General features: G+C 35.2%; 5 protein-coding genes across 5 annotated transcripts; 1 reads left to right on the forward strand and 4 right to left on the reverse strand.

The window, feature by feature from the left end:
• The first annotated feature begins 445 nt into the window (after positions 1 to 445).
• On the forward strand, positions 446 to 4,248 carry LOC8265130 (glucan endo-1,3-beta-glucosidase 13). The gene is made up of 4 exons (XM_002514155.4): positions 446 to 826; positions 2,152 to 3,429; positions 3,677 to 3,707; positions 3,795 to 4,248. The coding sequence occupies exons 1-4, from the start codon at positions 772 to 774 to the stop codon at positions 3,964 to 3,966; spliced, it is 1,536 nt and encodes a 511-aa protein (XP_002514201.1). The 5' UTR covers positions 446 to 771; the 3' UTR covers positions 3,967 to 4,248.
• Positions 4,249 to 4,289: 41 nt separating this feature from the next.
• LOC112533966 lies at positions 4,290 to 7,505 on the reverse strand. Its single transcript, XM_025156512.2, has 5 exons — positions 5,795 to 7,505; positions 5,597 to 5,702; positions 5,169 to 5,480; positions 4,754 to 4,898; positions 4,290 to 4,585 (listed from the first exon to the last, which is right to left on the reverse strand). Exons 2-5 carry the CDS (start codon positions 5,606 to 5,608, stop codon positions 4,509 to 4,511), a joined length of 546 nt encoding a protein of 181 aa, XP_025012280.1. The 5' UTR covers positions 5,609 to 5,702; positions 5,795 to 7,505; the 3' UTR covers positions 4,290 to 4,508.
• A 145-nt stretch (positions 7,506 to 7,650) lies between these two features.
• LOC8265128 (profilin-1-like) lies at positions 7,651 to 9,591 on the reverse strand. Its single transcript, XM_002514153.4, has 3 exons — positions 9,233 to 9,591; positions 8,514 to 8,651; positions 7,651 to 8,030 (listed from the first exon to the last, which is right to left on the reverse strand). Exons 1-3 carry the CDS (start codon positions 9,353 to 9,355, stop codon positions 7,896 to 7,898), a joined length of 396 nt encoding a protein of 131 aa, XP_002514199.1. The 5' UTR covers positions 9,356 to 9,591; the 3' UTR covers positions 7,651 to 7,895.
• Positions 9,592 to 12,153: 2,562 nt separating this feature from the next.
• LOC8265127 (profilin-4) lies at positions 12,154 to 13,617 on the reverse strand. Its single transcript, XM_002514152.4, has 3 exons — positions 13,002 to 13,617; positions 12,670 to 12,807; positions 12,154 to 12,585 (listed from the first exon to the last, which is right to left on the reverse strand). The coding sequence occupies exons 1-3, from the start codon at positions 13,128 to 13,130 to the stop codon at positions 12,451 to 12,453; spliced, it is 402 nt and encodes a 133-aa protein (XP_002514198.1). The 5' UTR covers positions 13,131 to 13,617; the 3' UTR covers positions 12,154 to 12,450.
• A 428-nt stretch (positions 13,618 to 14,045) lies between these two features.
• On the reverse strand, positions 14,046 to 17,160 carry LOC8265126 (derlin-1). Its single transcript, XM_002514151.4, has 7 exons — positions 16,861 to 17,160; positions 16,456 to 16,591; positions 15,691 to 15,764; positions 15,438 to 15,531; positions 15,137 to 15,265; positions 14,839 to 14,999; positions 14,046 to 14,429 (listed from the first exon to the last, which is right to left on the reverse strand). Exons 1-7 carry the CDS (start codon positions 16,875 to 16,877, stop codon positions 14,303 to 14,305), a joined length of 738 nt encoding a protein of 245 aa, XP_002514197.2. The 5' UTR covers positions 16,878 to 17,160; the 3' UTR covers positions 14,046 to 14,302.
• Between the last annotated feature and the right edge of the window lie 3,491 nt (positions 17,161 to 20,651).

The raw sequence follows: 20,651 nt of genomic DNA on the forward strand, positions 1-20,651 counted from the left end.
GTTAAGGAGATAAAATGAAAAGAAGAAGAAAATGAAAGGACAAAATATAGAGAAGAGGAGGAGTGGAGAGAACAATAATGTTGTGTTTAGAGATGCATCATATATTAGTAGAACAGCAGTGGCCCCTCTTGCCCATCCCTTCCGCCTCCAGTCATATAGAATCATTGTACTAGAATGGTGTAAAATGATATTGAGTAGTAATGATTTTCTTTCTGACCAACAAATTTTGTAAGTAGATATGCAATTCAAGCATAACTTAAATTTAATCAAATTTACATTTACTGAAGAAAAAGAAAAAGAAAAAGGAAAAGAAGAACACGCTGAAAACAAAAAGAAGAAATGTTTTTATTTTATGCTCAGGAAATGGACCGTTGAATTGAATAATGGTGATACTGTATATAAAAATAGATGGGTGCTGAACAGAACAGACATGCCAAAAATTTAGCGGAATCGAGACACTTCTCTTAACTCTATTTCATTAACGCATGTCTGAAATCCGGTCCGACCATTGTTTCTCTCTCTGACACTAGCAATACAATTGCACTGACCGTACATTCACTAAAGTAACACAAGGCCAAGCTTACTTCTTTCTTTCTCTCTATCTCGAGCTCTGAGGGAAACTTTTTCGAGGGAGAGATAAGAGAGACGTTAGTTAGATTCCTAGACCAAACAACAACGTTATTGTTGTTTCTGATAAGTATAAAGAGTAAAGTAGAAAAGTTCATTACTTTGTTGCGTTTTAGCTCAAGTGGAGCTCAGTTTTAGAGAGCAATGGCTGTAGGATTTAAGCTTATTTTTGCTATCTCACTGTTGCTTACTCTTCTGGGTATGTTTATTCTTCTTCATTGCTCTTCCTTTTTCCTTCATTTCTACTCTTTACTGCATTCTATTTCTTGGGTTTTCTTCATTTTCTCTGTTTCTTGGGTGCTTCTTTTTGGGGATTTATGTTTTGTTCTTTTTCATCTTTTGAAGATTGGAGATTAAGATATTTAGTCTTTGGCCATTGTCTGCACAAATCTTCATGTGCTTTCTTTGGAATTTAAACTAACATCATATTTTTGGTTCTGTTTATCTGCTTCCCCTTTACTTTCTTCCATTTCTTTGCTTATGGTTTAAGCTGAAGAAATTTAGAGTTATCAGCTTCAAAATCGATTTTGGTTAACTTAAATTTCGTGCAATTATCAAAAAGAATTCTACTAATCATCCTATTATAGTTGACTCCCAATGTGATCTACTACAGAAAGGTTGTCATTTCTTCTGTCTAGGACAAGGAATAGAATGCTCTGCTTTTCCTTTTTAAAATTGTAACATATATTATTATTTTTATGAAAGCATTTCTGATTAGAACAAGCTCATAATCCCCTAACCTGTCAATGACTAGTAGTAAAATTTTATATTCTTTCTGTTAGTTATATTAAGCTTTTAATAACTAGTAGTTACATTTTCTTTTCTTTGTGTTAGGTAGGCTGTCATCAATATTTAAGTTCCTACAGCTAAATAGAAGTATTTATGTTTGTGGTCCCCTTTAATGATTTCGTTTTACTTTTTTTGTTTATATTAACTTGTATGATTACAATGATAACAATGTATGATTGAACTCGTTTGTCCTATGATTCTCAGCTCTTTATCAATGTGGAGGATATGATATGATTCAGAAATCGTACTCATGCTTTTAGACTATAAAATTGGCCTTTCTATTGGAACTCTGTGCGGCATTAGATAGATTTCACTGTCATTGCTCCATACTTCATAAGCAATTGTTCTTTTTTCTCTACTATATCAACTTATATATCTATGATCATGAAGAGCCTTGATCTTAAATCCAAATTGTGAAGCCAATGCGTCATGGTTTAATTAAGAAAAGCGAAACCCATCCAGAATATTGCGTGTCTATGGGTAAGATAAATCCCAGGGTTCATACAAAATAAAATGAAGTGATACAATTACTTTTAGTTAGCAACTCCTTTAGTTAATTCCAAAAACGGGCAATGATTACTCCAAATCGCAATTCTGTAAATGTTAGATTTGTTAGTTTTAAGTTTAAGAGGATGCTTGGCAACTGATGTTAGTAGCTCTGACTATGAAAAGATTATTTGGTAGTATGGCTAATGATTATAGCTTAGCTGGACTCATATCAGTTTTCTGTTGCAGTCTTTTGCAGAGGGAGCACGATAGGGGTATGCTATGGAAGAAATGCTGATGACCTTCCAACACCGGATAAAGTTGCGCAACTTGTTCAACAACAAAAGATTAAGTATTTGAGGATTTATGATTCTAATATTCAGGTTCTCAAGGCCTTTGCAAACACTGGAGTTGAACTTATGGTTGGAGTTCCAAATTCAGACTTATTGGCATTGTCCCAATTTCAATCCAATGCAGACTCATGGTTGAAGAACAGCATTCTTCCTTACTACCCGGCCACAAAGATCACATATATAACTGTTGGTGCTGAAGTAACTGAGGCACCCAATAATGCCTCAGCCCTAGTGGTACCTGCCATGCATAATGTCCTGACAGCCCTGAAAAAGGTTGGATTGCATAAAAGGATTAAAGTTTCAAGCACCCATTCCCTTGGGGTCTTGTCTCGTTCATTTCCACCGTCTGCTGGGGCTTTTAATAGCAGCCATGCATTTTTTCTGAAGCCCATGTTGGAATTCCTTGCTGAGAACCAATCTCCTTTTATGATTAACATTTACCCATACTATGCTTTTAGAGATTCTCCAAACAATGTAACTTTGGATTATGCTCTTTTTCAGTCATCCTCTGAAGTGATAGATCCAAACACTGGTTTGCTTTATACAAACATGTTTGATGCTCAGATTGATGCCCTTTATTTTGCCCTGACGGCTCTAAATTTCAGAACAATTAAGGTTATGGTTACTGAGACAGGCTGGCCGTCCAAAGGGTCACTGAAGGAGACAGCAGCTACTCCTGATAATGCCCAGACTTATAACACCAATTTGATTCGTCACGTCATCAATAACTCTGGAACTCCTGCAAAACCTGGAGAAGAGCTAGATATTTACATCTTCTCTTTGTTCAATGAGAACAGGAAGCCTGGTTTGGAATCTGAGAGGAATTGGGGTTTATTTTATCCAGGTGGGACAAGCGTCTATACTTTGGATTTTACAGGAAGAGGTGTTGTTGATGTGCCGAAAAACACCAGTATTACAGGTTTTAATGGAACGACAACATGGTGCATTGCTTCAAATAATGCTTCTCAACTGGACTTGCAGAATGCCTTAGACTGGGCGTGTGGCTCTGGCAATGTCGACTGTTCTGCCATTCAGCCTAGTCAGCCTTGTTTTGAGCCAGATACTTTAGTTTCACATGCATCCTTTGCATTCAACGGTTACTACCAGCAAAATGGGGCTACTGATGTTGCTTGCAGTTTTGGTGGGACAGGAGTTAAAGTTGACAAGGATCCAAGTATGTATACAAGTCTGCAATTTCTTTATTCATTTAGTAAAAAGTCAAGTATAATCTAATTTGAGTATTTTTCTTATACTTTTTCATTTTGCATGTGTGCATCAGTGTTATACTTTATTTGCTTTGTTGGGGGATATAGTTATTGTCTTGGTGCATAATGGCTTTCTGTCTAAGCGGATGGACATGAAACAAAATTCTTTTTTCACTCTTGCTCACAAGACAATCTAACTTGTATTTGTTTATGCAGGCTATGATAATTGCTTGTATATGACCACTGGGTAAGTTATACATTGGACAGCCAGCATTTGATTTTCTAGATTGCTACCCTTAAATTCATTATACTAAATATGCTATGCAACTAACAGGACCAACAAAACAGCAACAAGTAACACAACAGCAATTGCTTCTTCAACTTCATCCTCATCCTCCCCTCGGAATGATGTTTCGAAATGGGCTTTAAGTTTCCTTCTTATGGCTCTATTTGCACTTCTAAATATTCATAGTGCACAAGAAAGCTTCATTGTGAAAGCATGGTAAAGTCTGCGAGTATTCAGTGCTATAATTGATGCAGGAGAAGTATCAAACTGAGATTTTTTGATGATCTGCACGAGCAAGGACGTGCAACTGGTGCAGAGGTATCTGCATTTTGTACAATATTTTAGAAGGTATTATTAGGAGATGGCAATGCAATACTAGTCCATCTCTGTTATTTTGAGATTACTACATACTAATCTATCTATTGGTTCTCAGCATTTTGTGTGTATGATAACTCTATGTCAATCATGCTTCTATTGCAAGTGCAGTTCATTAAGAAATCAATTCTGTGCAGATCAACTTAAAAGCTCAAAGATCTCCAGAAATGTAAGAAACAAATCAGCTATATATTTAGTTTTATTCCTTCATCACAAGTACAATAATTGTGTTACTTTAGTCAAATCCTTTTCGACGAGAGACAGGCGAATGCATTCTAAAATTTAACTGTTAGAACTAACAAATGCCTGTGTATAGATTAAAGACCAATAGATATGAAAACATTGCAAAGCCTTTCAACGAGCATGTTACACATCTGCAGACTCTCATCATAGGCACCAATGATAAAACCCTGCTTGGTCTTCTTTACAGTGACATACCATTCTTATGCAAGTCCTTTTCTCACCTGAAGACAGCAAAATAAAAATTAAAAAAAAAACACAAAAAAGGAGAATATCCAGATGTTAATATAAGCAATGGATTTTCCTGCATTGGCACTTGAATGTTAGGAATTGGGAAAGAATGAATGTAAATCATCAGGAATTCACAAGATCTAAATTTTTTAGTCGATTACCAGCTCCTTCCCCATGATGACATCTCCCTCCTCGAATCGGATCACAACATATTTTTGAGCCACCAATGTACAATCCAGTCAGAGTAAGTGATTCTTCGGGGTCATCAAACTCGTCAATCATGGCTGTAATTTCTTCATCCTCAAGCTAAAGTAAATATCAAACGAAATAAATAAAAATGAATATGTATACCTATGGCACACTCATATGAATATGAATATAATATATACATCTAGCGAATGAATGATGATTAGTACTCCGAGTGTTTACGCTTGGCATGAAGGACTGAAGCTTAATTACTCAAAATAATTTTATCCCAATCCATAAGCGAGCAATCATCTACTTGTCAGGTGTGTAGTCAAGTTTTTCCAAGGAAACATGTATATTATAAAGCGTGGAAGGTAGAGAAGCACGTACATTAGGGAAGTTGGACGTCTGGACCCAAACGCTGCCGTCGTAGCCGACGACGGCACCACAATAGAGAGGGCTGTCCTTGATTGCCCGCGCAACTTCTGTTTCTGATACTTTAAGTAGCTTATATATGTCTTCTCGTAACATCATCTTCTTCAACTTATTATTAGTCATTCTGTAATTAATACTCAGGAGCTCATGAAGCTTTTCAACGAGTGTGTTGCATATTGGTAGGATATAATCACAGGCACCAATGATAAAGCCCTGCTTGATCTTCTTCACAGTGAGACTCTCGTCATCATGACCATGATCCCGCATCTGAACGAATGATTAAGAAAGAATTTCCATATGACGAACATGACAATTTATGCGCAATCAAGAATGTCAAGTGATGTGGTGAAACTAAATATTAGACATAGAGTTCGATCGTTTACCTTCTTTCCCATATTTGGAGCCACCGATGTACAAGCCAGTCAATGCAAGAGATTCTTCAGGTTTATCAAACTCATTAACAAGGGTAGCAATTTCTTCAGGTTCGAGCTAAAAGAAACACTCAACAAACTAAATAAGAACATGTTTTTATCCCAAAAATAACATTAAACGAAAAGCAGAAGGTAGAGAATTGCATGCACCTGAGGAAAAGTAGAGGTCTGAACCAAAACACTGCCGTCGCAGCTGACAAGGGAGACAAGAGAGAATGAAGTCTTTGTCTTCCACCATAAGTAGCTCATCTATGTTTGTTTGAGATAGGTTATCTGTCTCTGTTTGATACATCTTCTTTCTTCTTCAAAGACTTAAAAAGCTAAATTTGTCTGTCTTTTGCAAGACGATCAAGACTTCTGGTAGTCGACAAATGTAATTCACATAGGAAAATTCTCTGGAAGCAATGAACATTGATGATAGTTGACGGGTATATATAGAAGTCATGAACAGAAACCCAAGCTTTCAGAAATTCATAAAAATTATGTAATCCTGTATAAAGAAAGGAGACTACAAGACTAGACATGTGAGGACTTGCTTATGATCAGGATGTAACTAATGAACTGTGCAACGCACTCTTTTCTTTTCACATCTGACTAGATATGTTCACCATATTAGTTAAGTTGCTTGCTTGTTCAATCGTTGAATTTACGGGATAATTCCTTAAAAAAAGACTGGGAAGACTGGAGAATTTTTCTTATGAAAAGAACACTTAATATTTCATAAGTTTTTGTTTAGCTAAGAACTGGTGGTTATTGTTCTCTTTAATGTTTCAAGTAATTTAATGAATTGGTACACATTTCATGAAGCTCAACCTATTTATTTTAATTATTTTAAATAGAAAGTCCATGTCTCTTTTCAGCTTCATATGTTTGACTGTGTATTTTCTGGGCCGAATTTACTGCTTCAAAAATAGGTATATCTAATTGAAATTTGTCATTTTCTCAAAATGTCTGATTATAGATGTATAATTGTTATCTCGGAAGGATATTTCTTGACCATCTCCGGTGGTACAAAGTAGTTATGAAATTTAAGATGCGTTCCATTGTTTTATTACCCAAACGTGAAGTACTTGTAAAACACTTGGAAGTATTTGTGACCCATCCGATCGTCAGGTTAATACACCAAGAAAACTCAAGAGTTACTTTGAAAATGTAGTCTAATTTTGAGTATTATTCTTGGCAGAGTACTGAGATCTTTTCTCCGCCTTGCTCAGGTCTTTTGCTGGTTTTCCACACATTTCTCAGGAACAATAATAATGCCTAAGATCATGCAGGCATGGCCAAAAACCCAGGTAAAATAATGCAAAATCTGGTACTACTGTTTCAAGCTGGAAGATGCGTTGCAGAATATGAGATTTTGCCATTTTGAGCGCACGAGAAAGAATGACTACGGCTGCAATACCTGCCTGCTATTAGTTGGATTCAGAAAAGGCAAGTTTCAGAGATGGTAATCTAGACTATTCCTTCTGTAATGCAACTCTTGAATGTTTCTGCAAACGTACATGAGAACCAATATTTCTGCTATGAATTTTCAGCTTTTTCTTGGCTATGCTACCACTGGTCCTACAACAGCACTATTCATCAGCACCAAACACCATAGCAAGGTAAACTAGAATCGGAACAAAAGGTTATGCAATGGGCATTCTAGCAAGCAATTGCTGCATGCTATGGAAGATATAAATTGACTATTAAAATCACTTTCTCGTAGCAACGTTGGAAAATTGCAATCTAGAACTTTTCCCCAAGTGTTACCCACCCCAACTCCTAGGACATTTAACTAATTTCCCACCACATTTTGAGTGTACAGGAGGTTAACCATTTGGCCCACCAGGGAAAAAAGTAATGACGCAAAAAGTGCTAGGGAAGATAGTGGGGCAATTGAAGAACTAAAATAACATAAAATTGAAAAGCTGAATGGCCCGCAGGAACTAGGCACAGAGAGAAATTTACATACAAGTTTATGCCAATCAAATTACCACATCCATAAGATGAAACCCACTGTAGTGTAGACAAAGTACTTCACTCCACAATCATCAGAATACCATAATCAAACATAGTACAATTACAGAGCCATCATATCCGTTCACTTTAAAAAAGTAACAAACCTTTCCTTTCCACACAGTGTTTCCCTTGACTTTAGATATTTCATAATATTATTCACTGCATTCACCCATTCCTATAGCAGGTAGGCAAATGCAAGCTTGTATAGAAGCCAAGAAAATTGCAATAAATAGCAGGACAAATATAGAGATTACAGACCCTGATCAATGAGATAATCACCAAGCCTTTCAACAATCATGTTGCACTGCCCTGGAGTCATTGGCTCATCATAGATACCAATGATCAAGGCCTGATTGGTCTTCTTAACAGTAACACCACCCGGTCCCTGAAATTGAAGTAATAGAGGCTAATCAGGCAAGAATAATGAACACGCCAAAGCAGTATGCAACAGAGTTTCCACATGTAAGCAGCACCAAGTATTTAGGTTTATGGTTAAGAGCAAATGAATTAGTTGCATGAGATTAAACCAAGGTGTGTTCTTTGCTGTTTAGCACCTCCCAGAGACACTGGTATAAGTAACACCCAATGGCAGCAGACCCAACAATGGCCCAAAATGATTTAAATAAACATGTCCTCCAATTTTGGAGAAGCTAATCGTGATTTAGAGGAATTCCTGGCTTGCAGTAAAGATGCCTGGTTAAGCATTTAGATGTTCAAACTTCAACTTGAATTTGAACAGAGAATATTCACCATTCTCGATATTATTACACCAGAAGATTCTTTGTTTGCTTACATAAAACATACTACTTTCAAAGTGCATAATGCAAATGTTGTTACCAAACCAAAGTGTTGGATATGAGATGATCACCTTCTTCCCTCGAATGACAGCTCCTGGCTCGCCTTGGATGACCATGTATTTAGTGCCACTAAGGTACAACCCAGTTGGAGCAAGTGATCCAGGTTCATTGAAATCATTCATAATGGCAGTGATTTCTTCAGGCTTGAACTAAATCAAACATTAAATAAAAGAATAAGCATCACTTCATCCATTTTATTTAATTAAAAAATAAAAGACCAACATGCATAATGTTCAAAGATGTGATTACGAGTGTCCATCTGCAGCCATGGACAAAATTAATGATTTCATTCACTGATAATTCTTTAATTGAGCAAGAATGAATCAACTAATCCAGAGATCAACCAAACAAGCCATCAATCAACTCAATAGTAATTAGCACACCGACAAAAAAATCGTATGGATAGGTTATTCATTCAATAATCCCAGTAAAATAAAAACCAAATCATCAAGTAATCAGATCACAACAACAAGAAGAAACCCAGTAAATCAACAAACAGTTGACCAAGATCAGTTCCTTTCCAGCAAACCCAATCAGCTAATTATTATTCTTTTTTTTAAACAAAAAAGCTCTAAACAAAATCAAAAGCAAAAAAACCAATAAATCAGGAAAAAAAAGAGAGAGAAAGAGTTAGATCACAACCTAAGCGAGAGAACCCATGTAATAATAAACGCACAGGAGCAAAAAGAAGATATGGGGTTGTTTAAAAAATTGGAATGAAGTTAGACACCTGAGGAAAGGTAGAGCTTTGAGCCCAAACGCTGCCGTCCTGACCAATGATAGCAGCAGAAGTTAAGTGATTGCCTTCAATTTCGCACATAAGATGATCATCGACATAAGTTTGCCACGACATCTTATTCTTCTAGGGATTATGATTATTTGATTTAGTATAGAAATTCGATGGAAGGGTTTGGTTCGCGTTGAATGAGTGAATAGGAAATGGGAATGCTGAACGGAAGAGAGAGAGGCGAGAGTGTTCTTATCTGTGAAGCCAGCAGAGAGTCTCTGATATTGCGTTAAAACGACGAGACGTGGTCCACCACCACACCCTATTCTACTCTTCTCTTTCCTTCTTTAATTATTTTCTGCGGTATGGGCTTTTGTGCTATTCTTATAATTTCGTGATTTTAATACCGACTGGTTTTTCTCTTTTTCTTTTTCAAAAAAAGTTATTATCCAGACTTTCCATTTTTCTATTTGGATATTCGAACCTCTATTTAGTTTTAATCAACTTTCTAATTTCCTTATAAACTTAAAAACATGTCCGATTTCCTCAGATAAAAAAAAAAAAAAAAAACATGTCCAATGAGTGATTCCTATCAATTTTCTCTCACCACATACTTACTTACTTACTTACTAGGCTTAGTAACTAACACTATTTATAGCTAAAATGACACATATTTATATAAATTTTGTATTCTAAATTATATTAAATTATTAAATTATTTGAAATTAAAAAATATAAAAAAACTCATATTTATATAGATTTTATATTTTAGAAATTTTATTAAATTATTAAATTATTAGAAACTAAAAAATATATATTAATTATCAATAATAAAAATTTTTTTATTATTTATAGGAGGTCTAATGGATTATGGGCTACAAGATATGTATAATCATCTCCTTACACTCGCAATAAGAAAAAGTCTCACCTAATGTATAAGTAGGAATTTAAACTCAAAATTTTTAATCGTTGAGTTAAATTTAAATATATAATAAATATTTTTTAATTTATTTAAAATTAAAAAATATTATAATATTAATATATCTTTTCTTTCTTTTCACTAAAATTTATCTTTATTTATATATTTCAGTAAATAAATAATAGCCAATTTAAAAACTTATGAAAGTAGCATTACCAACAACATAAAAAAGTTTTAATGCAAAAGAAAAAAAAAAAAAAGAATTTTTGCTCATAAAAAAGTCAATACAACCTCTATTCAAATCCAAATTATTCTGAATTAAAAACAAGTATCGCGTTTGTATTGCAAAAAGCAGAAAAGCTCTTTTATTTACAATTCTTTTGGTGCTATATTTGGATATTTGAACCTCTACTCTAAAAACAAATAATTTTCATATTATACGTTTGCCTAAAAAGAATAAAGAAAACCTTCGAATTGGATTGCTATTTACAGTTGTTTTTCTATAGTCAAATTAAGCAGAGAGAACTGGAAGAAGCTTTAGGATACATACAACTAACTCCTCCTGAATTTAATTTTGATAATTGTCACCACCACCAAAATAAGATTATATTGTCTGACCATTCTTCTAACACATAGCCAAAGAATAAAAATCAGCCAAAGTTCTGTTTAACATATGATTCAATAAACAATATTTAGAACAAAAACAGTACAAATTAAGAATTTCAGATATTAACTTCGTAATTTCTTTTGTTTCTAATGAATAAAAATGTAGTGCTTTGTTATTATTTAATTTTTTTTTAAGAAAATGTACCTTTATATTAGATCAAAAAATACATTTTTTTTTATAAAAATAACTTATATCTGCACCTTAAATAAAAAAGAATCCGTCCAGCCTATGACAAAGAATATGGAGGCATAATATTTTCCAAAGAGCAAAAGGGTCCCCAAGAGAGAAAAGGAAAAAAGAAAAGATCTTTCGGCCCCTTACAGCATGATTAAAGAATATAATTTTGGTGGTGCTGACAATTATCAAAAACTTGGCAGTCTACTCTCAGCCTTTGCAATATATCCTATCTTTCTTTTCTCTTTCTAAACACCACAACTGTGTATGAAAGCTACTAAAAAGTCGTGAATAATCTTATCTTACAATCTTCAAAAGATAATAATAATATATACCAAACCAGAAAAAGGAAATCACACAATCGAAACATTTTCTTTATATACAGTGATGCAATCATTGTTTTTGTTACTGAAAATTATAGTTGAACAATGTATTATTTCCTTTAATTTATCATTTTATGTATTATATCACTTAATCGGCAATTATTCAGTATTTTGCCAATTGAAAAAGTACCGTTGTTGACAATATTTAGATGTGAGAATTGAGGTGATTTCGGATTTGAATTGTTTTATGTTTATGTTTATCATTTACTAATGTTTTCAGGATTGTTTCAGTTCGATTCTTGCCACCTTCGAACTGACACTTGCTTAAAATGGAGCACATCAACACAATTTCAATTCTCTATCACGACTTTGATTTTGAGAGGGCAACTCATTCCCTTTCCAAAACGCGTTCGATGGAAACCCTTTTTAGCTCATAATTATATCCACAGCATTATACTTTGTATCTAATCGTTGTTGAATTTGACCCTTTGCTTAACACACTAGCTTTAGTTTTCATGATTTAGGAAGGCCAGAATTTGGTCCTTCTAACTTCAACAAATATCCAATCTGAGAAAGATTCTGGTGAAAATAATTATGGCAGCGTACAATAATTATATCTGGCTGTTGGTGGATGAGCTTTCTCCATATCAAGAGAAGGCAAGTGGTAAAATTGACCCGATTATTGCTATTGGATTGATTCCCTACCAATAAAAGCATCACCACAGAAATGGTAGGTACTCAATTTGAAATGCTATAATGAACTGTTTCTTTCCTGTAATTCGGACAATTAGACCATAAAGATGATTAAAGAAATGTTCAATTCAATGAACAGTAACACCAATTGGACTCAAAGAAAAAATGTGGATTAACCGCAGGAATACACATTACAAAAAGAAAGATTTATCAAGGTAATGCAAGTTCAAACAGGGAACACCAAAATATCAATTCAGTGTCTCACACGGTCGTTGTCTGCGACATCTTCATTGCCAATTCAGGGCTTTCAACAGAAGAGGGTGCAAGCAAACACTGAACCAGAGATCAAAAAATAAAAGAAACGAGAAACAAAAAGAAAGAAAAAAAAGGTACTAGTAATCCCATAAAAGGAACATTGTAACAGAATCTCTGCGATAGACTAGGCCTAGAGCGCCTGATCAATGAGGTAATCCCCCAACCTCTCAACGACCATGTTGCACTGTCCTGGAGTCACAGGCTCCTCATAGATGCCGAAAACAAGAGCTTGACCGGTCTTCTTTATGGTGATCCCTCCTGATCCCTGGCAAAAAAATAAAAAAGAATATAAGGCATAATCGAATCTATGCTAGAGTAGTGAATTCTCGAGTCAGATGTTGGCCATCACCTTCTTTCCTCGGATAACAGCTCCGGGCTCACCCTGGATAACCATGTACTTGGTGCCCCCAATGTGTAAGCCCGTAGGGGCAAGGTGACCAGGTTCTTCAAAATCTTTCATAATGCCAGTGATCTCCTCTGGCTTCAACTGCAATTATACACAGCTATATCAGAATTCTCTTTAAATTCCATAAATTAGGTAAAAGCATGATGGAATAGAGATTCACAGGATTTAGTATCAAGATAGTGAATATAAATCTTGATGTATGCAATCGCGGTGCAAAGCCACATTCAATAATAATAATAATAATAATAATAATAATATAGAAAGGAAGGAAAAACCTGAGGGAAAGAAGAGCTCTGAGCCCAGATGCTACCGTCATGGCCAACAATGGAAGCAGCAGTAAGATGCTGGCCTTGTCCGTCAATGTCGCACATCAAGTGCTCATCTACGTAAGTTTGCCAAGACATTTTCAATTACTTTTTTTTGTTTTTTCTAATTTGCTTACTCTATTCACTTTTAGTTTGTGATATATGACTTTGTTTTTTCTGTTTATGCGTAGTAAATATTTTTGTTGTGAGTTTTAATTTGTTTGGAATAAAGAGAGAGAGGGGGGTATTAATGTAATAAACGAAGGGCGATGATTGCGGTGAGAGAAGTTTGAAAAACAAAAGTGAACGAAGATGATTTATCGGATCCACTTCTAGTTTATTGATGGATTCTGGACCGTCCATTGTTTTTTTTTTTTTTTCCTTTTGTGGCTTTATTCAATTCTTTTTACCATTCAGTTTCTCCTGTTTCTTAGCCTTCATTTTTCCCGCATTTTTGTTTCTGTTGTGGTCTACCGCTTTTTGCCCCCCTTCGTCCTTTGACCAAATTAATTTTAACTACCCAATCAAGAAAACAAAAAAAGAAGAAGAAGAAAGTTAACTACCACGACGTCGTTTCGGTTATTAAGCATCATCTTTCCAAGAAATAATAAGATGGGCTCCCACTGGTCAACTTAATTGATATATTAGTGCTTCTGAAATTGACACTTTTTTTTTTTTTTATCAGCTTCAAATGTAAGGTATAAAGCCTCAGTTGCTCTTCTTAAGGATGGATAATACGTAGTTTTCATGCTATTATTATTCTTTAATTGTTATTTTAAGGATTTTATCTTAGCATTGACAGATCACGGAGACATATAAGATCAGCAGACTAATAATAATCCCTATGGATTACCCAATTTCTCTATCTTAAAACTTCTGGGACATGAGACTGGCACAAAAAGTTGATTTGCATGAACCCAAATTCAGGGTTTCATTCTGAATTTGATCAAACATCATGCCCGCGAAAGAGAAGAAATTGAACCAAAAAAAAAAAAAAGATTTACGGAAAGAATCTCCAAAAAGGAATAAGCTCCTCATTTGTCCTCCAACGAATAACTTATACAACACAACAATCCTTCAGAACACTAAAGAAAAATAAATGTTAGGGTTTAGGGAGTCACGATCTTGTCATAAACCTCTTGTACAGTCTAATGAATAAATCAAATACTTTGCTCTCTGTGTTAGGTACATCATCTGAATAACTAACGAGGAAGTTGAAGTGAACAGTGAATCTTATGACCCAGAAACGGGTGGATAGACCTGCATAGCTGCTAATCACTTAATCGGTATGCTCTCCCTCTGAACGCACCAGTAGAATTTGGTGCATTTCTATCAGGTTGCCCGTGGTTGTTTGTTGGGGCTGGAGCTCCTATTCTATACCTTGCGACCAGCTTGTGTCTACAAAGAGTTGAGGAAATTGCACAAACATGAAAACTAAACAGTTACAATTCTAGACAGGCATCAATTAACTTGAAGATGAACTAAATGAAATAGTTAAATGACAGCAATGCAGAAATATGCCATAATAGGCCTAGCTTTTACTGTTCGAAAATATTATAAGAAGATGCATGCATCATGTTTCTATTTAGATCAATGCGCCAAGAGCTAATCAAAACTCAACATTTAGACTTAGTACTTGCACTGACTCCTAATGCAACAGGACAACTGCACAGGAGCCAGGAAAATTTAATCAAGAGACTGGGACATGCATAGAAGATATGGTTTCACATAAAACATGCGTGCTAAATACTAAAGAAAACAGACAGATTTATTGTTCCCAATTGGGAACCAAGTAATTTAAGGATACACCCATCTTGGAGTCTTCAGTAAGATCTTCCCAGTTGCAAGTGGATGTAACACAGTCAAAAAGTAATACAGATGCCCTGCGATGATTCCCAACAGATCTGGCATAAGAGGTGAACCGAAAATGACATCTAAAGCAAGCATTGTCCATGGTAGATAAAATGCCTGAGAACAAAAGAATAAAAAGGCTATACATGTCAGCTATGACGGACCTAAACCTAAATGTCCAGAGAAGCAGAAAAGAGAGAAGGAAAAAAAAAAAAAAACCAACAGAATTTGCAACTAAATCAACTCAAGCATACCTTAAGAGTCACAAGGCCATATATGCTGATCTGGGCATTTGGGAATTCTCTACTCCAGACATAGAGAAGCATGAATACAAGTGATGTTCCCAAGAAAGGGGTCCAAAAAAAAGGGATGGCAGATAGTATCTAAAATACAAGAAAGTAACAATAATGGATCAGTTCATTCTCAAATCTCTCCAGCTTACATGAGCTTGGGTCTGTCCCACAGTTAATCTGTGTAACATCATTCTTCCCAGCATTTTCTAGTGAAAAAACACAAACAATAAAATCTGAATCGATGAGTAAAATAATTACATACCAACATTGACAGGGCTCCAAAGATCACCATCCACAAAAAATCTGCTGTACGCCTATCAAATGGTCCCTTCTCAAGTTGAACACCATATCTTGCTCTGTACAATTGCAGAAATTAATCTAGCAGTGGTTGATGCTTGGAAAAAAGTAGTTGTAGATGCATATGCAGTCAACTCCAAAGTTCTCAAATGGAAAAAAATGTGGGAGTCATCTAATGATATCAAATCATACTTGTGTACTAGAAGTCTAGAACTTACATCATTAAGAGACGAATTCCAAAATTGATGGAGAATTTTCCCAAGAAAAAGAAGTTTGTAAAAAGCCTCCATACCTACAAATGCATATTAAGTTACTGTATATTTCCCCGAGACTGAATTGAACAGAAAAACAGAAGTATTGAATATGAGATTTCAAATTTGAAATCAGCAAATAAAACTTCGAAACTAAATTGCTCATCATATGTGTTTCTGTCCTCGTTTAAGTGTGAATCCAAGAGCATGTTTACAAGGTCATCTGATAAATCACAAGAAGGCCAGCAAGAAGTACACAGTTCCATTCAGCAGAATTTAGAATGATGACTTGTTCCCTAGTGTCTTTATGATATTTTTTTTCAATGTGATTCAACTTACAGAAACCATTAAAAACCCTAGGTTTGTAGCTCCAAAACAAAAGTGTATACAAGCACCCAAATGATCAAGGCCAATCTGGTTTAGTTCTTAAGGCTTTCAAACAGCATTCCCAGGTTATACTTTCCATCATGTATGCCAACTGTAACTACACTTCAGTTCTATGAACAATCACTTATACTTGTGAATGTCCAACAACGTGCATCAAGAAACAAATCAGTGATACATTTACCTATGAAAACTAAGATACTTATTGACAAGTCTACACATCAATATGTTAAAACAAGGATTGCGTTGAATTGCAGTCATCCATATACTTTTTTAAGGACAAAGATGACACTTACGAATAACATCAACGAATTTATTTAATTATAAAAAATGGAAATAATTACATACCTGAAAACGTGAGAATACGAGTTGATATATCAATGCAATATGCACTAAATCAAATACACCGAGCTGATACGCCGCAGTGAAAAACAAGCACAAAGTCCCATAAGCCTTGGTTATAGGTGGAAGAGAGTTATAATATCTGAAACAAAATTGAAACGCAACGACAACAATGCTGATAAATAGAATCTCATGGTGCAAAACCACTCCAAGAATTTATTTAAATTTGCATAATTTGCTTCCTCGCATCTCAATCACACCTTTGACTAATTATGATAATTATAATCTTTACTCAGATTTCTAGAAACAGCTAATGAAAACTTAGTAAGGCAAACACATAACACACAACAATAACAGAATAACAAATTGAATAACAACGTCAAAGAATTTGAAAAAAGATTAATTACTTACTCAGCAGGTGAAGACATTGAGATTGGTGAAAAAGAAAACTCAGTTGTAAAAAGGTACGCGTTTTCTCAAGAATACGATGGTTTTGGATTTATGAATAATCTCTACCGCCGCTTTAACTTGAATATTCTGAATTTTTAATTAAAGGGATTGGTACTCGGTACGATCCAGAAGCTTCTTCTTTCTTCCTTAAGGTTTAAGAGTTTGTTGATATGTTTTTTAATGGTTTTTGATCCAATTGGGCAGAATGGGAACCATAATCTAGGGATTTAATTTGCATCCAATTTTCTGATTTCATTTTGTTAGGGCCTAAGGGTGGACCTTAGCCCATTACTTCTATGGCTTCTTTGATTCTGATACCCAATTCCGATCGATTTTTATATTCTTTTTATTAATTGATAAAAAATAATTTTAATTATAAAAACGAGGATTTTAATTATATTTGTAATAATATGTTAGAATAGGAAAATCATGGTTTATGGAATTTAGGACTAAGAATGTAACTTTATAAAAAGAAATAGGTTCCAATCTAATATGATAATTTATGAAAAGGTGATAATTTTAAGGTAGAATTGTAGAATTGTAGAGAGTTGAAATTGAAGACATAATTAGGCATATGGATTAGGTGATATCTTGTGATGGCAGCTGGTGAGGGTATAGAGTAAAAGCTGGAGGTGGGACGGATGTTGGCGACAGTGGGTTTGGTTGATGAGTGTTTTTTGTGGCTAATCGTTGCAGCGATGGAGGTTGGACATACTGCCAGCGAAGATTCCACATCGTCGAGGGCCGATTTGCAACAATTTTGTTCTGTCTAAAGTACTTTCAAGTCAGTAGTGCGCATATGCATATGCATATACAAGCCTGATGGTTTTGCCCTTGATTGGAGCTGCGGTGGCTGTGTTAGCATCGGTGACAAGCTTGAGGAAGCCGCCACATTCTTCTAAGAGGTAGGCAGAGGAGAGCAGTAATTTCTCTTTGATTGTAGGCCTATGCGCTGTTTATGTGTTGGGCAATAAACTTGTTTCTTTAGGTTGTATGTTCAACCTAGTTTACAAACATAGGAGCCATGGGCTCTCGGGTGAAAATCCATGTCTAAGCATAGGGATGAAGCTTGCAAAGTAGGCTTTCTTTTATATTCTTGTACTTGGCTGGGCGTTTCGGCCCTTCTAATGCTGGTCTTTTTCTTTGTTAACCGAAAAATACAAAAATAAAATAAAATAAAATTAGGTGGTCCTATGTAAAATCACAAATTATAATCCTTGTTTAACATAACCTGACCTTTGTGGTTGCTTGCAATGTAATCAGAGCCATTTGAAATTCATGATTAGAGGTATAATTGGGGTGTGGGCCTATCCCTATAACATAAGTGGATACAGATACACTTACACTTACGCTTGCACAACTCAAATGGATCCCTGCTGTCTGTTGTCTGCCAACTTCAAATTCTGGCATTCATGATGCCTTAGTCTATAGTTAGTGGCCTTTGCTTAATTACCTGGAATTGGGTTTCCTGTTCAAAATACAACACCAAAAATTCTTTACTACCATTACACGCCTGTCTATCTGTTGGTGGGGTCCAATGCAAGTTTTGGTCACGTACCCACAATACCAAAAATACACATAATTGCATTGTCTTGAAAGCTGAAGGTGCATTAAATATAGTAGAACCTTGTTTTTGGGTAGAGACGCATTTAACTTGATGACAAGTTTTATGCTCCTACCTAGCAGTAGCAGTAGAGAGATTACTATTACTATTACTATTAGTTGTGGTTTCACAATCTTAGTCTTGGTAGACAAAATGCACTTAAAGAACATCACATGGATATGGACGAGTGCGTGTAAACAACGACCATTAATTAATTGCAGGAATGGCAATAGGAGGACGCGGGGCGAGACAGAAATTCTCTATCAAACATGGGGTATAAACAGATTTTTCATCACTGTAGATCGGGTTTTACCAACCCTAGACCATTGCATTTTATCCTATCACCAATCATTGTCCAGTTATCCTTGTTATATTTCCTTGGTAACATTTAAGAAACATTGATGTTACATGTCTGACGTAAGAATTTAATCAAATGGGTAAATGGCTTATCAAGCACAAGCGGTCAAGCACCATGAATTATACCTGTCTACTCCCAAATGAGTAGTTCAAAATCATTACTCTCTTGAATATGCATCTTTGGATCCAATCTTGTACCACACAATATTCTCTAGCAGTTGTTTCTTTTAGTTGAGCGTTCAATATCACCACAAAATATACAGCCAGTTTTGTTTTTCTTTTTCTGATTTTTGGAGGGGGATTTGAAGGGATCGTCGCTCAATTGCTAAAGCTAACTCTGCATATGCATAAGTAGTAAGGAGAATAATTGCTTGTCGAAACAAAACTCAGTTAGGACATTTGTTTGAGGACTTTCCCTTTGATAACAAATTATACTGCTGTGAGAAATAGCTAGTCTGGTTGTGGGTTCTCAGGATTATAACTTAACTAGAGTTAATGATGCTCTTTTAATACTTAATTTGATTAGTTATGATAAATCCTGTCATTACTGCAAGGATAATGATGACGATTAAAACAATCCTTCGGTTTGAACAATAATATTATATATTGAAAATATGCATCGTCCAACCAACTGGGTGTACACTGAAGAATTATGTCTTGTACCTGCTATCTCATCTCAGGTTGAGTGGCAATGCGATGTATTTTCAATTTATCATTTCAAATTTATCTACTTTTGTATTCAAGTGATCGCATGCTTAAAATTAATTCAAACACTATGTGAGGGTTTATAAAAGTTTTATACATAAAGGGAAATATCAACTAGGTTTAATTAAGATGGTTGAATGCTAAAAGTTTTGGGTGTAATCTAATTTATGGGATTTCTTTATGATATTATCTTTTTAAGAAATAAAATAAGAACTTGAATAAATATCTTATCATTAAATACAGTGTAAACGACCACTAAGGACAACATGCAGACACCGGAGCAAACTGTTCTTAGGTTTGAGTGTTCTGTGCGGTTGAGCAACTGCTAAGGATGCTCAAGGGGTTAGAAATGTCATCATATACTTACTCGGGGTCCATCATTTGCTTTGTCTTGGACTCCTCCGCTTGAAGTCTATCCGAATTGCAATGTTGATGCAGCCATTTTTCTGCTGATAGAAGTTCAGGGGTGGGCGCGATTATAACACAAGGAATGATACGAGTGCTTTTGTTACTTGTCCTGCTATTAATAAGACTCATGGTATGTTTGGTGTGAGAGAAACAGAAGCAATGGGTTGAGGGAAGCTCTCGCATGGATTCTGCGTTAAGGTCTCAATAATGTGCTGTTCGAAGTTGATAGTAAGAACGGGGTAGATGCTGATAACTCCCATTCTTTAGATATTTCCTGATGTAGATAGTTGATGAAAGTAGAACTTTGATTAGACAAGTCTGTCATTTTTCAGTTGCTTTATTATGAGACAAGCCAATGTGATTCCTCATACTCTTACTAGAGTTTTACATTTCATCGCTAGTCTCATTATCTGGCAGGAGCCTCCTAGTTGTATAGGTGCCTCTCCTTGCTACTGATGTTCTTGTTTCTTCTTAGAAACAGAGTTTCCGGTTTCAGGAAAAGAAAAAAACAGTGAGAATAACTGAAAATCTCGTGTAAGGTTAATTATTCAGACTTGACTTGAACCAACAATCCAAGCGGAATCATAGAAGACCCATTACCTGTGAGAGAAAAGCACTAGTCTTTGATTGTCAAAACTATTTAGTTGCACTTTTCATCACTATCTTACCCCACCATTAA

This window comes from Ricinus communis, chromosome 3, assembly GCF_019578655.1.
Source record: "Ricinus communis isolate WT05 ecotype wild-type chromosome 3, ASM1957865v1, whole genome shotgun sequence".
NCBI classification, from domain to species: domain Eukaryota; kingdom Viridiplantae; phylum Streptophyta; class Magnoliopsida; order Malpighiales; family Euphorbiaceae; genus Ricinus; species Ricinus communis.

What these genes read in the sequence shown, in the direction of transcription:
- LOC8265130 (XM_002514155.4), top strand. Translation starts at nt 772, where the DNA reads ATGGCTGTAGGATTTAAGCTTATTTTTGCTATCTCACTGTTGCTTACT. An exon ending in TAAAGTTGACAAGGATCCAA is followed by an intron (nt 3,430 to 3,676) that starts GTATGTATACAA and finishes TTGTTTATGCAG; the next exon opens with GCTATGATAATTGCTTGTAT. An exon ending in TGCTTGTATATGACCACTGG is followed by an intron (nt 3,708 to 3,794) that starts GTAAGTTATACA and finishes TGCAACTAACAG; the next exon opens with GACCAACAAAACAGCAACAA.
- LOC112533966 (XM_025156512.2), bottom strand. An exon ending in AGACGTCCAACTTCCCTAAT is followed by an intron (nt 4,899 to 5,168) that starts GTACGTGCTTCT and finishes TATTTACTTTAG; the next exon opens with CTTGAGGATGAAGAAATTAC. An exon ending in TCATCATGGGGAAGGAGCTG is followed by an intron (nt 4,586 to 4,753) that starts GTAATCGACTAA and finishes TGCTGTCTTCAG; the next exon opens with GTGAGAAAAGGACTTGCATA.
- LOC8265128 (XM_002514153.4), bottom strand. Translation starts at nt 9,355, where the DNA reads ATGTCGTGGCAAACTTATGTCGATGATCATCTTATGTGCGAAATTGAA. An exon ending in AAAGCTCTACCTTTCCTCAG is followed by an intron (nt 8,652 to 9,232) that starts GTGTCTAACTTC and finishes TGTTTGATTTAG; the next exon opens with TTCAAGCCTGAAGAAATCAC. An exon ending in CTGTCATTCGAGGGAAGAAG is followed by an intron (nt 8,031 to 8,513) that starts GTGATCATCTCA and finishes CTTCAATTTCAG; the next exon opens with GGACCGGGTGGTGTTACTGT.
- LOC8265127 (XM_002514152.4), bottom strand. Translation starts at nt 13,130, where the DNA reads ATGTCTTGGCAAACTTACGTAGATGAGCACTTGATGTGCGACATTGAC. An exon ending in AGAGCTCTTCTTTCCCTCAG is followed by an intron (nt 12,808 to 13,001) that starts GTTTTTCCTTCC and finishes GTATAATTGCAG; the next exon opens with TTGAAGCCAGAGGAGATCAC. An exon ending in CTGTTATCCGAGGAAAGAAG is followed by an intron (nt 12,586 to 12,669) that starts GTGATGGCCAAC and finishes TTTTTTTGCCAG; the next exon opens with GGATCAGGAGGGATCACCAT.
- LOC8265126 (XM_002514151.4), bottom strand. An exon ending in TCGTATTCTCACGTTTTCAG is followed by an intron (nt 15,765 to 16,455) that starts GTATGTAATTAT and finishes ATGCATTTGTAG; the next exon opens with GTATGGAGGCTTTTTACAAA. An exon ending in TTGGAGCCCTGTCAATGTTG is followed by an intron (nt 15,266 to 15,437) that starts GTATGTAATTAT and finishes CTTGTATTTTAG; the next exon opens with ATACTATCTGCCATCCCTTT.